Consider the following 13,913-nt stretch of genomic DNA (forward strand, 5'->3'; position numbering starts at 1 on the left):
TCATCTCTCTCTTTCTCGCTCTCTCTGTCGGTCTGCCTCATCTCTCTTTCTCTCTGCCTCATCTCTCTTTCTCTCTGCCTCATCTCTCTTTCTCTCTGTGTCTCTCTGTCTGTCTGCCTCATCTCTCTCTTTCTCGCTCTCTCTGTATCTCTGTCGGTCTGCCTCATCTCTCTTTCTCTCTCTCTGTCTCTCTCTGTCGGTCTGCCTCATCTCTCTTTTCTCTCTCTCTGTTTGTCCCTCTGTCGGTCTGCCTCATCTCTCGCTCTCTCTTTCTCTCTCTATTTGTTCCTCTATCTGTCTGCCTCATCTCTCTCTTTCTCTCTCTCTCTCTTTCCCTCTCTCTGTCTGCCTCTGCCTCTGTCCTTCTCTCGCTATACCTTCTGTCTCCATCTACTGGTAATTTACAATGATAAATCAGGACACTTCTGGTCTCCCTGCTTTAACCAAATTATCCATCAGAGGGGCTGACAAACGAGGCTTTTAGTAAAGAGTTTGTCATAACAAGGTTTTATCGTGTCGCTTAAAAATGGTAGACACTGAACACTCAGAACAACAATACTGTCCTTAAAAAAGTGCATCAAGTAATTTTGAAGAAGGTACACAACATTTGAAAATTTGTCATGATATGATGAGTCCTGTTCAATTTGTGTTTCAATCATTGTATCTTATTAGGTACTGATCGACGATCTCGCTCAGTGATTTTTCTTTAACAGTTGATGTGAAGGTTGAGTAGGAATGGAGAAAACAGTAATTAGGGTGGAAATTACTGCTGATATCATATGAATGCTTAATACATTCGTACCAATTTCCCTACTGTGATATTTTAATGCAGGCGTTTATCTGTTTAAAATAAGTCAATAAATGAAAGGGAAGGGCAACGAGCCCTTTAGGTTTTCATACAATAACATCACTGGCAGTGATTCCACCCATTTATCTGCCACCGTCTGTTATTTAAACATCTTGATTTTCTAGGTCTTCAGTAAGTGTAGTGAGCAGGAGTCCACCTGGTTCAGTTGTGAGCTTTCTGTCCGCGAGTCCTTCCTGGGGTGTTTGCACCTCCGTGATGTCATCAGCTATTATTGGATAAACAAAGAATTTCCCTCAACAAGGGAACGGTAGCCTAGTGGTTATGTTACTGGACTAATAATCCAGAGACGTGAGTTCAAATCCCACCACGGCAGCTGGGGAATTTAAATTCAGTTAATTAAATAAATCTGGAATAAAAAAGCTAGTGTCAGTAATGATAACCATGAAACTATCAGATTGTTGTAAAAACCCATCTGGTTCACTAATGTCCTTTAGGGAAGGAACTCTGTCGTCCTTACCCGGTCTGGCCTATATGTGATTCCCGACCACAGCAATGTGGTTGACTCTTAACTGTCCTCTGAAATGGCCTAGTTGTAACAAACCACTACGAAAAACAATAATAAGAATAAAACCAGACGGATCACCCGGCATCGGCCTCGACACTGGCTACGGACATGGCAATGGCACAACCAGCCCAGTCAAGTGTGCAAAGTCCTCCTCACCAACATCTGGGGACATGTGCCAAAATTGGGAGAGCTGTCCCACAGACTAGTCAAGCAACAGCCTGACATAATCATACGCACAGAATCATACCTTTCAGCCAATGTCCCAGATTCATCCATTACCAGAGGTGGTGGCACTGTGGTATACAGTCGGGAGGGAGCGGCCCTGGGAGTCCTCAACATTGACTCCGGACCCCATGAAGTCTCATGGCTTCAGGTCAAGCATGGGCAAGGAAACCTCCTGCTGATTACCACCTACCGCCCTCCCTCAGCTGATGAATCAGTATTCCTCCATGTTGAACACTACTTGGAAGAAGCACTGAGGGAAGCAAAGGCACAGTATGTACTCTGGGTGGGGGGACTTCAATGTCCATCACCAAGAGTGGTTCGGTAGCACCACTACTGACCGAGCTGGCCGAGTCCTGAAGGACATAGCTGCCAGTCTGGGCCTGTGGCAGGTGGTGAGTGAACCAACATGAGGGAAAAACCTACTTGACCTCCCCAATCTACCTGTCGCAGATGCATCTGTCCATGACAGCATTGATAGCAGTGACCACCACACAGTCCTTGTGGAGACGAAATCCTGCCTTCAGACTGAAGACACCCTCCATCTTGTTGTGTGGCACTACCACTGTGCTAAACGGGATAGATTAGGAACAGATCTAGCTGCTCAAAACTGGGCATCCATGAGGCGCTGTGGGATATCAGCAGCAGAATTGTATTCCACCACAATCTGTGACCTTATGGCCAGGCGTATCCTTCACTGTACCATTATAATCAAGCCAGGGGACCAACCCTGGTTCACTAAGGAGTGCAGAAGAGCATGCCAGCACCAGGCATACCTAAAATGAAGCCTCAACTCAGGACTACATGCATGCTAAACAGCGAAAGCAGCATGCTATAGACAGAGCAAAGCAATCCCACAATCAACGAATCAGATCTAAGCTCTGCAGTCCTGCTACATCCAGTCGTGAATGGTGGTGGACCATTAAACAACTAACAGGAGGAGGTTCCATGAATATCCCCATCCTCAATGATGGTGGAGCCCAGCACACGAGTGCAAAAGACAAGGCTGAAGCATTAGCAACCATCTTCAGCCTGAAGTGCCGAGTGGATGATCCATATCTGCCTCCTCCTGAGGTCCCCACCATCACAGAAGCCAGTCTTCAGCCAATTCAATTCACTCCACGTGATATCAAGAAATGGCTAAATGCACTGGATACAGCAAAGGCTGTGGGCCCTAACAACATCCCGGCTGTCGTGCTGAAGACTTGTGCTCCAGAACTAGCCGCACTTCTAGCCAAGCTGTTCCATTACAGCTACAACACTGGCATCTACCCAGCAATGTGGAAAACTGCCAGGTATGTCCTGTCCACAAAAAGCAGGACAAATCCAATCCGACCAATTACCGCCCCATCAGCCTACTCTCAATCATCAGCAAAGTGATGGAAGGTGTCGTCAACAGTGCTATCAAGCAGCACTTACTCACTAATTACCTGCTCACCGATGCTCAGTTTAGGTTCTGCCATAACCACTCGGCTCCAGACCTTATTACAGCCTTGGTCCAAACATGGACAAAAGAGCTGAATTCCAGAGGTAAGGTGAGAGTGACTGCCCTTGACATCAAGGCAGCATTTGTCTGAGTGTGGCATCAAGGAGTCCTCGTAAAATTGAAGTCAATGGAAATCAGGGGGAAAGCTCTCCACTGGCTGGAGTCATACCTAGCACAAAGGAAGATGGTTGTAGTTGTTGGAGGTCAATCATCTCAGCCCTAGGACATCGCTGCAGGAGTTCCTCAGGGCAGTGTCTTAGGTCCAGCCGTCTTCAGCTGCTTCATCAATGGCCTTCCCTCCATCATAAGGTCAGAAGTGGGGATGTTCGCTGATGACTGCACAGTGTTCAGCGCCATTCACAACTCCTCAGATAATGAAGCAGTCCATGCCCGCATGCAACAAGACCTGGACGACATTCAGACTTGGGCTGATAAGTGGCAGGTAACATTCGTGCCACAAAAATACCAGGCAATGACTATCTCCAACAAGCGAGAGTCTTGGCACTGCCCCTTGACATTCAACGGCATTACCATCACCGAATCCCCCACCATCAGCATCCGGGGGTCACCATTAACCAGAAACTTAACTGGACCAGCCACATAAATACAGTGGCAACAAGAGCAGGTCAGAGGCAGCCCACTTGATTGGCAATCCATCCACCACCTTAAACATTCACTCCCTCCACCACCGGCGCACCGTGGCTGCAGTGTGTACCATCTACAAGATGCACTGCAGCAACTCGCCAAGGCATCTTCGGCAGAACCTCCCAAACCCGCGACCTCAACCACCTAGAAGGACAAGGGCAGCAGGCACATGGGAACACCATCACCTGCAAGTTCCCCTCCAAGTCACACACCATCCTGACTTGGAAGTGTATCGCCGATCCTTCATCGTCGTTGGGTCAAAATCCTGGAGCTCCCTCCCTAACAGCACTATGGGAGCACCTTCACCACACGGACCGCAGCGGTCCAAGGAGGCGGCTCACCACCACCTTCTCAAGGGCAACTAGGGATGGGCAACAAACGCTGGCCTTGCCAGCGACGCCCACATCCCAGGAGCGAATAATAATATTTTTAAAAAAAAGAGGGCTCTACACCCTGGAACTCTCTGCCTTGCTTCAAACCATTGTTTTCAGTCGCCTCCTCGAACTCTTCTCCCAATCTTCGCTTGGTGTCCGATTTTAACTCCTCTCCCCTCAATGAAACACCTCCGATCGTTTCGCTGTGTAAAGGTAGGCAGGAAGAGTTGAATTGAAAAGGGTTAACCAGTACGAATGTGGAGTGTTGGAGGAGGAGGGAACTCTTTGATCGATGTACATTGTTGTTATTGTTGGTGCTTCTAACTGGTGCTTTGACATGCGCAGTGATGAATTATTCTTTTTTTTTTGATTTGCTTATGCTTCATTCCCACAGAGATTATGAATCTATGACTGAACAGCGTGGAAAATTGTTCTGGAAGGATAACTGCGTGATGCCAGAGGAAAAATAGACGGCTTGTCTCTTCAGTTTATCTCACAAAGCCCGACTTCAACAGTATTACACACCTCAGAATGCAGAAAATGAGCGGCTGCAGCCGCAAAGTGCATCTCTTCATCCCTTTAATACTTGGAGTTACGCTGTGTCCAGTGACACACACCGTGGATTTTGACAGTATTCCCAGAAGGACGGTACCAGTTCGTGGTAATGTGGCACTTTTTTGTATTGAGTTTATCAGGGTTACAAGGGCATGAATTTGCCTCACTTAGGGGATATATAGAGGGTCCTATATAGGGCTTTCATATAGTGGGTTCTATATAGGGGTAATATATCGGACTATAAAGGGGTTCACGAGGTTGATTCCTGAGATGAAGGGGTTGTCTTATGAGGAAAGGTTGAGCAGGTTGGGCCTATACTCATTGGAGTTTAGAAGAATGAGAGGGGATCTTATTGAAACATATAAGATTCTGAGGGGGCTTGACAGGGTGGATGCAGAGAGGATGTTTCCCCTCGTGGGGGAATCTAGAACTAGGGGGCATAGTTTCAGAGTAAGGGGTCGCCCATTTAAAACGGAGATGAGGAGGAATTTCTTCTCTCAGAGGGTCGTGAATCTTTGGAATTCTCTTCCCCAGAGAGCTGTGGAGGCTGGGTCATTGAATATATTCAAGGTGGAGATAGACAGATTTTTGAATGGTATGGGAGTGAAGGGCTATGGGGAGCGGGCAGGGAAGCGGAGTTGAGGCCAAGATTAGCCATGATCTTATTGAATGGCGGAGCAGGCTCGAGGGGCCAAATGACCTAATCCTGCTCCTACGTCTAATGTTCTTATTTATAGTGGACACTATTTTGGGTTTATATAGTGGGTTACTATATCGGGATTACGTAGCGGGTACTATTTTGGGCTTATATATAGCAGGTACCAGGCAGTTGGTAATCGACCTGCAAGTGATCTGGTGAAGGACTTCGAATGATGTCCTGAAGAAAGAGAATGAAGCTCAATGGTTTGTCAGTTGAACTTGAGATCTCATTGTCAGTAATCCTCTCTGTAGTTCTTATTTTATATATATATATATTTACATTGGATTAAAACTTTTCTTGCACCCCCATTGCTGCTTCTTTTGATATCACAGTTGGAAGCTGTGATGCAGGATATCAGCCTCGGTTTAAGACTTTTGCAGAGCCAGGTTCGATTCCTATCCTACGCTGAGTTAGCCAACCTTAGCAGGGGGAGCGCTAGACTGGGCTTCAGCACCCCGGAGTTAAGGGAGGGAATCAAAGAGGAGCCACGGTTCCCGTTCCTGACCCACTGACCCATGCTGGAAGGCCTGCATGTTGGGTGAGGACATCGGCTGATGTTCCTCCCGTGGAGAAGTTGCTGGCCAGCACTCAGTTCGTAGACTCACATGCCAAGAATGAGCTCATCGGTCTAGTGGCAGAGGGCAGCTGGACCCATGGAACTCCAGCATGGGCCAGTGACTCCAGGACAGGAGAAGCGAATTAGTGGAAGATTTAAAATAAAGACCCAGTGAGCTACATCAAGTCTACAGTCCATTCGGCCCAACAGGTCCGTGCCGGCGTTCATGCTGCACTCGAGCCTCCTCCCACCTTACTTCATCTGACCTCATCAGCATATCCTTCGATTCCTTTCTCCCTCATGTGTTTATCTAGCTTCCCCTTAAATTTGCCTCAACTACTCCTTGTGGTAGCAAGTTCCACATTCTGACCACTCTCTGAGTAAAGAAGTTAAAGTTGTAGCAAAATACTGTGGCTGGTGGAAATCTGAAATAACAACAGAAAATGCTGGAGGCACTCAGCAGGTCAGGCAGCATCGAGGACAGAGAAACAGAGTCAACATTTTGGATCGAGGACCCTTCTTCAGAACTGGAAAAGGTCAGAGAAGAGAGATTTTTAAGCGGGAAGGGAGGAAAGAACAAAGGGAAGGTCTGTGACCCGCGACCTCTACCACCTAGAAGGACAAGGGCAGCAGACGCATGGGAACACCGCCACCTCCAAGTTCTCCGCCAAGTCACACACCATCCTGACTTGGAAGTATATCACCATTCCTTCATCGTCGCTGGGTCAAAATCCTGGAACTCCCTCCCGAACAGCACTGTGGGAGTACCTCCACCACCCGGACTGCAGCGGTTCAAGAAGGCGGCTCACCGCCATCTTCTCAAGGGCAGTTAGGGATGGGCAATAAATGCTGACCTTGCCAGTGACACCCACATCCCATGAACGAATAAAAAAAAGTTACGACGCATAAATGATTTTGAGCCAAAGGGTGCAAAAATAAAGCCTAACTAACGGCGCATGCTGTGAGATGCCTCGCTCCAGCAAGGTCCAGCCCATTATGATTCAGCCCTAGATGCAGAAACATAGAAGATAGGAGCAGGAGTAGGCCATTCGGCCCCTCGAGCCTGCTCCGTCATTTAATGAGATCATGGCTGATCATCCAAATTCAGTACCTTGTCCCTGCCTTCTCCCCATATCCCTTGATCCCTTTAGCCTTGAGAAATATATCCAACTCCTTCTTGAATATATTTAATGAATTGGCCTCTACTGCCTTCTGTGATAGAGAATTCCACAGGTTCACCACTCTCTGGGTGAAGAAATTTCTCCTCATCTTTGTCCTAAATGGCTTACCTCTTATCCTTAGACTGTGACCCCTGGTTCTGGACTCCCCCGCCATCGGGAACATCCTTCCTGCATCTAGTCTGTCTAGTCCTGTTAGAATTTTATAAGTTTCAATGAGATCCCCTCTCATTCTTCTAAACTCCAGTGAGTATAAGCCCAATCGACCCAATCTCTCCTCATACGTCATTCCTGCCACCCCAGGTATCAGTCTGGTGAATCTTCGCTGCACTCCCTCCATGGCAAGAACATCCTTCCTCAGATAAGGCGACCAAAACTGCACACAATACTCAAGGCCCTGTACAACTGCAGCAGGACATCCTTGTTCCTGTACTCGAATCCTCTCGCTATGAAGACCAACATACCATTTGCCGCCTTAACAGCCGCTGCACTTGCATGCTTACCTTCAGCGACTGGTGCCCAAGGACACCCAGGTCTCGTTGCACTTCCCCTTCTCCCAATCTATTGCCGTTCAGATAATAATCTGCCTTCCTGTTTTTGCCACCAAAGTGGATAACCTCGCATTTATCCACATTGGGCAGATGCATGGCAGATGCAGTATAATCACCCAACCTGTCCAAATCATACTGGAGTTTCTATGCATCCTGCTCACAGCACACACGCCCACCCAGCATTGTGTCATCTGCAAACTTGGAGATATTACATCTAGTTCCCTCGTTTAGATCATCATGAATATATATTGTGAATAGCATTTTCTACTGCACCAATGTTACATGTTTTTTATTTTCCACAACAAGCCAAATTGAACGCATAGCTTCTCTGGGAGAGCTTGTCAATTTAATGCCTATTAGTGCCAAATTAGTGTTGTTTTGTGCCGTGGGCCCAGTGCTTACTTGGAAACTGGATTGAAACAGTTCAGTCACTTCATGTAACGCACTTACAGCCAGCAGAGACTGGGCTGGATATTAATCCAGGTCCCAAGGTGAAAGCGCAGTGCTGACCTCACTGCATCATCCGCTCTCCCAGTAAATGTCTTCCTGATTGATTGATTGGAGGCCGTGGTTCGCTGACACGTCACGGTGAGGCAATAAAATAGAATTGGGAAAGCTGCAAGCGCCGGGAATCTGAAATAAAAAGCCAACATGTTGGAAATTACACAGCAGGTCGGCCCAAAAAAAAATGAGAGAGAGAAGACGGTTATGACAGAATGGGGTGTACACCCTTCATCAGACGCGAAGACTCGGCTCGGGTCCCCGCCCTGGATCAGTGCGCTGGGGAGTGGGTGTGGGTGGGCGTTAGGGTCGCCAACTCTGGGCAGATTCCTGGAGGATTCGTCACATGACCTCCCGCCTCCAACCGCCCCTCCCGGTCGAACAGCCTTTTCCTTCACCACCAACATTTTTATAACTAATAAGTGAAAATGTTCAAAGAAATTGAATAGAACTCCTAATTGGTTTTTTTCGCGCCCCTATGACCTTTCTCCCTGGTGTTTGCTCACTGCGGTGTCCAGGAGATTAATCTTCAAATCTTGGAGACTCCAGGCCAATCCTGGAGGGTTGGCAACCCTAGTGGGTGTTGGATGTCGGTCGGATCAGGGCGGGTGTGGGGGCGGTGGCGTTGGCCATGACTGTCTGCTGACACTCAGTCTAGACCCACGCACGAGGACAAAGTTCGCAGGTGAGGTCAGGGGTTGGCTGGGAGCCTGCTTGACACTCAGTCTAGGCCCACGCACGAGGACAAAGTTCGCAGGTGAGGCCAGGGGTTGGCTGCCTCCAGCCATGGAACTGCCCTCCTCCAAGAGCCAGTGCCTGCAGAGGGGAAAACTAAACAAAAAAGTTCTAAATGATCTGAGCTGGGCTGTTCCAGGTGCAATCATGAATATATGAATTTTACCCATTTCAAATCACGTGCATTTCCATCCCTTCAGTGCCATGACCTCCGAAACAACATTAATTTGACTGCTGTTGTGGTAGTTACATTGGGTGATATGCTACACTTTGGCTGTCACATTGACCCCCACCCACATATTTGTATATCATATCCTGTTTGCTCTCCTGATGATTCAGGCCCAATGAAGCACAGCAAACTGTACCATCGTGTGAGATGTAGCAATTAAAGGAATTAGGAACCAAATGGTTTCCTGACATTCGTCAGAAATAGCAGCCCAACTATAGGTACGAAGATTACATACATAGTTTAATTTACATGTTACGTACCACACAGAAACAGGCCATTCAGCCCAACTGATCTATGCCAGTGTATATGCTCCACATGAGCCTCCTCCCATTCTTCTTCATCTAACCCCATCAGCATATCCTTCTATTCCTTCAGGGTTCTGACGAAAGGTCTTCGACCTGAAACGTTAACTCTGTTTCTCTCTCCACGGATGCTGCCTGGCCTACTGAGTTTTTCCAGCGTTTTCTGTTGTTATTTCAGATTTCCAGCATCCGCAGTATTTTGCTATTGTCCTTCTATTCATTTCTCCCTCATTTGTTTATCTAGCTTCCCCTTGCATGCATCTCTGCTATTCACCTCAACTACTCCCTGTGGTAGCGAGCTCCACATTCCAGCTACTCTCTGGGTAAAGAAGTTTCTCCTGAATTCCCTATTGGAATATTTTTTAAAAATTTTTATTCGTTCACGGGATGTGGGTGTCACTGGCAAGGCCAGCATTTATTGCCATAGAGAAGGTGGTGATGAACCACCTTATACAACTGAGTGACTCGCTGGGCCATTTTAGAGGGCAGTTAAGAGTCAACCACATTGCTGTGGGTCTGGAATCACATATAGGCCAGACCGAGTAAGGACGGCAGATTTCCTTCCCTAAAGAACATTAGTGAATGAGATGGGTTTTTACAACAATCTGGTAGTTTCATGGTCACCGTTACTGATACTAGATTTTTATTCCAGATTTATTTAATTAACTGAATTTTAAATTCCCCAGTTGCAGTGGTGGGATTTGAACTCATGTTCCACAAATCATTAGCCCAAGCCTCTGAATTACTAGTCCAGTGACATAACCACTGTGCTGCCGTACCTGATTTATTAGTGACTGTTTTATATTTATGGCCCTTAGTTCTGGTCTTGCCCACAAGTGGAACCATCTTCTCTACATCTACCCTATCAAACCCCTTCATAATCTTAAAGACCTCTATCAGGTCACCCTTCAGCCTTCTCTTTACTGGAGAAAAGAGCCCCAGTCTGTTCAGACTTTCCTGACAGGTATAACCTCTCAGTTCCGGATTCCTGATATACTGAGACGTTGCAAGGTGAGTCGGATCGTCCATTCATTCAGACAGAGGTTGCTCAACTGCATAACATTTTCCAGCTCCAACATTACGCAGTTTAAGGAGGCAGCACTGTGGTGTAGGGGAAATTTCCCGAAATTACTGCCAGTGAGTGAGTGAGTGAGTGAGTGATTTCATTCTGCTTACTCACTTGAGTAGATAAGTGGAAAGGACCTGTGACTGAAAACCGGGAGGAGAAAACCTGTGTGGAATATCGCATCGTGAAATATATGACCACAACTTCCTGTGCGTGGGCTCTACTTGACTGAAGCCTCGTGAAATAGGTCATGCCCTGAGCATTAGTAACCACGTTGATGTAAAGCCCCAATTATGGCCGACTACGGGGCTAGCTTAGAGTTTTATTTTTAGATGGTGCTGTTGGGATGTCACTTGCTGCAGTTGCTTCTGGCCAACCATCTCCTGCCCCACTACCCACCGCCGCCAGCTACTTGCAAAAAAAACCCGGAATGTGTTTTCCAAAACAGGAGTAAAGCTGCCTTATTGCTTTGTCCTGCTTTCAGCTCAGTATCGGGTTATATGGGTCAATGCTTGATTGCCAACCAGTTTTCAATCAGTCGCAGGATTCCAGTCATTCAAATCCATTGGTTTCATTTGACTGAACTTAACCAGCTCAGGATGTGGGTGTTGCTGGCGTTTATTTCCCATCCCTCCTTACCTTTGAGAAGGTGGTGGTGGGCCTCCTTCTTGAACCGCTGCAGTCCATGTGGTGAAGGTGCTCCCACAGTGCTGTTAGGTAGGGAGTTCCAGGTATGTCCATGTTAGGATGGTGCGAGACTTGGAGGGGAACCTGGAGGTGACGGGGTTCCCATGCAACTGCTGTCCTTGTTCTTCTGGGTAGCAGAGGTCGCGGGTTTGGGAGGTGCTGCTGAAGAAGCTTTGGCAAGTTGCTAAAGTGCATCCTATGGACAGTTCACACTGCAGCCGTGGTACATAGGTGGTGGAGGGTGTGGATGGTTTAGGCTTGTGGGTGAAGTGCTGATCAAACAGGCTGCTTTGTCCAGGATCCTGTCGAGCTTCTTGAGTGTTGTTGGAGCTGCCACCCGTCCAGGCAGGTGGAGAGTCTTCCATCACTCTCCTGACTCATGCCTTGTAGGTGCTGGAAAGGCTTCGAGTCGTCTAGAGGTGAGTCACCCGTCCCAGAATACCCAGCCTCTGACCTGCCCTTGTAGCCACGGCATTCATGTGGCTGCTTCCAGTTCAGATTCTGGTCAACAAGGAATGAGAGGATAGTGAGGTGTTTCATCACTTGCTGTGAGGAAGGAGGGTGTGTGGAATGGGGAACTGACATATCATCTGTTTGACTTGCCCGCCCTCCAAGCGTTGACAAGTGAGAGCTGGGAAAATAAGGAGAACAGAAGCAGTTCATCAATGTAAATTCCCCTCTACCAGCCAGGCGACAGCTGGTTCACACAAATCATCTGTGAAAGGAACTTACTGTCAGTAAAAGAAAAAAAGACTTGCATTTTTTTACAAAGGATTACATCGGATATACGGCACAGAAACAGGCCATTCGACCCAACCAGTCCATGCCGCCGTTTATGCCCCACTCGAGCCTCCTCCCGTCTTTCCTCATCTAGATCTATATCAGCGTAACCCTCTATTCCCTTCTCCCTCATGTGCTTATCTAGCTTCCCCTAAAAAGCATCGATACTATTCACCTCAACCACTCCCTGTGGTAGTGAGTTCCACATTCTCACCACTCTTTGGGGAAAGAAGTTTCTTCTGAATTCCCTATTTGATTTCTTGGTAACTATTTTATATTGATGGCCTCGAGTTTTGCTCCTTTCATGAGCTCAGGACATCCTAAAGCACTTCACAGCCAATTAAGTACTTCTGACGTGTAGTCGCTGTTTTAATGTTGTAAATGCAGCAGCCAATTTGCGCACAGTAAGGTCCCACAAACAGCAATGTGATAATGACCATGTTTTTGGGTGTTGATTGAGGAATTAATATTGGCCAGGGCACCAGGGATAACTTCCCCGCCTCCTCTTCGCAATAGTGCCGTGGGATCTTTTACGTCCACCTGAGAAGGCCAACGGGGCCTCGGTTTAACGTCTCGCTCCGAAAGACGGCACCTTTGACAGTGCAGCACTCCCCCAGCACTGCACTGGGAGTGTCAGCCTGGATTTTGTGCTCAAGTGTCTGTAAAATGAATGTCAATCCTGGGCAGTATGTTGTCACATCACATTGGGGCAGCAACGCCATGGATAGGAGAAATTTCAGGCTCACGTCTGTGATTCCCCGTAGAGGGAAGAGGAGAGCGAATCAGGCCATTGTCCTGAGTCTCCAAACCTTGGAATTAAGTTGTTCGCTTGCAGCACAAGATGCACTCGATACATACGAGAATGTGGCAGTACTGTCAGAAAGATGCCTGTAGTCTAAAAGAATCATAAATTCATGCAGTGAATGTAGGCTTGTTACATTTGGTGGAGACAAGGCCAAATAAATCACACTGAAAAGCCGAGGAGAAGAGTGGTGTCAACTTCATCAGAATTAAGGAAATTGTTACTGTAATGTATTATCACATGGTTTATCACATGGTTTAGTATGAGCATGCTCAGTTCGCTCTGGCCTAGTAAACAAGCACCTTGATTAGCAACTCATCCTGTCTCTGTCCTTCATTTGTTCTACCCACATATATTACATTTTGGCGACGAGGGTGAGATCCCAAAGCCATTTTTAGGGATCATGGAAGGACACAGTGTTCAACCTTTGAGTGGACAAGTTTAAGGTGAATTTGTAACACCTAAACTGAATTTTTCCGATGTTTTACTGTTAATGCTGATGCAGAATCGTCTGTGCTTCGCCTTCACGTGTATGTAACACAGCAACAGTGGCATTGATTCACACAGGTAGCGTGCTGAGTCACTGTTCAACGGGATCGGGACAATCATGGTCCTGCCTACGGGAGTCATCGGAAGCCTCGGCATGTCTGACCGAGCTCGCAAACCATTCAGTTCTTACATTGAGCAGATGGAGATGTTTCTTAAGGCCGATAACATTATTGAGACCGATGGTGCAGATGAGAATGTTCAAGCTCAAAATAAAGTAATTCGTGAACGTAAAAAAGCAATTTTTCTAACGGAGATCGGACCAGATGTCTGCAGAATGTTGACAAACCTACTCACACCAGGGAAAGTGAAGGATGTGTCGTTTAAGACATTGTCGAGAAACTCGAGGACCATTTCGATCCAAAGCCATTAGAAATAAGCAGAGAGCTATAAGTTTGGTACCAGAAACAAAAAACAAAGTGAAACCATCAGTGAGTACATTGTAGCTCTTAAGAACCTGTCTTTGCATGGTAACTTTGGCACATTTTTGGATCATGCGTTGCAAAATAAGTTTGTGTGGGGACTGGTAGATGAGCGCACACAGTCCAAGTTACTGAACACTCTGAACCTGACATTTGACATAGCATGCAAAATTGCCCTATCTATGGAGATGGCGTCTAAGAAT

General features: G+C 47.1%; 1 protein-coding gene across 2 annotated transcripts in view; it reads left to right on the forward strand.

Moving 5' to 3' along the window:
• Positions 1 to 13,913, forward strand: part of sema4gb (sema domain, immunoglobulin domain (Ig), transmembrane domain (TM) and short cytoplasmic domain, (semaphorin) 4Gb) — a 222,921-nt gene that overhangs the window by 27,004 nt on the left and 182,004 nt on the right. For both annotated transcript variants that reach the window (XR_015079180.1, XM_085994307.1), the window contains exon 2: positions 4,495 to 4,761. Coding sequence is in view for 1 of the 2 variants with exons in the window: in XM_085994307.1 (XP_085850433.1) it covers positions 4,632 to 4,761 (130 nt within the window). In the remaining variant the exon portion in view is untranslated. The remainder of the gene's footprint in view (positions 1 to 4,494; positions 4,762 to 13,913) is intronic.

The sequence above is a fragment of the Somniosus microcephalus genome, chromosome 8 (assembly GCF_052327205.1).
Source record: "Somniosus microcephalus isolate GS21.2 chromosome 8, FLI_Smic_1.0, whole genome shotgun sequence".
Lineage (NCBI taxonomy): Eukaryota > Metazoa > Chordata > Chondrichthyes > Squaliformes > Somniosidae > Somniosus > Somniosus microcephalus.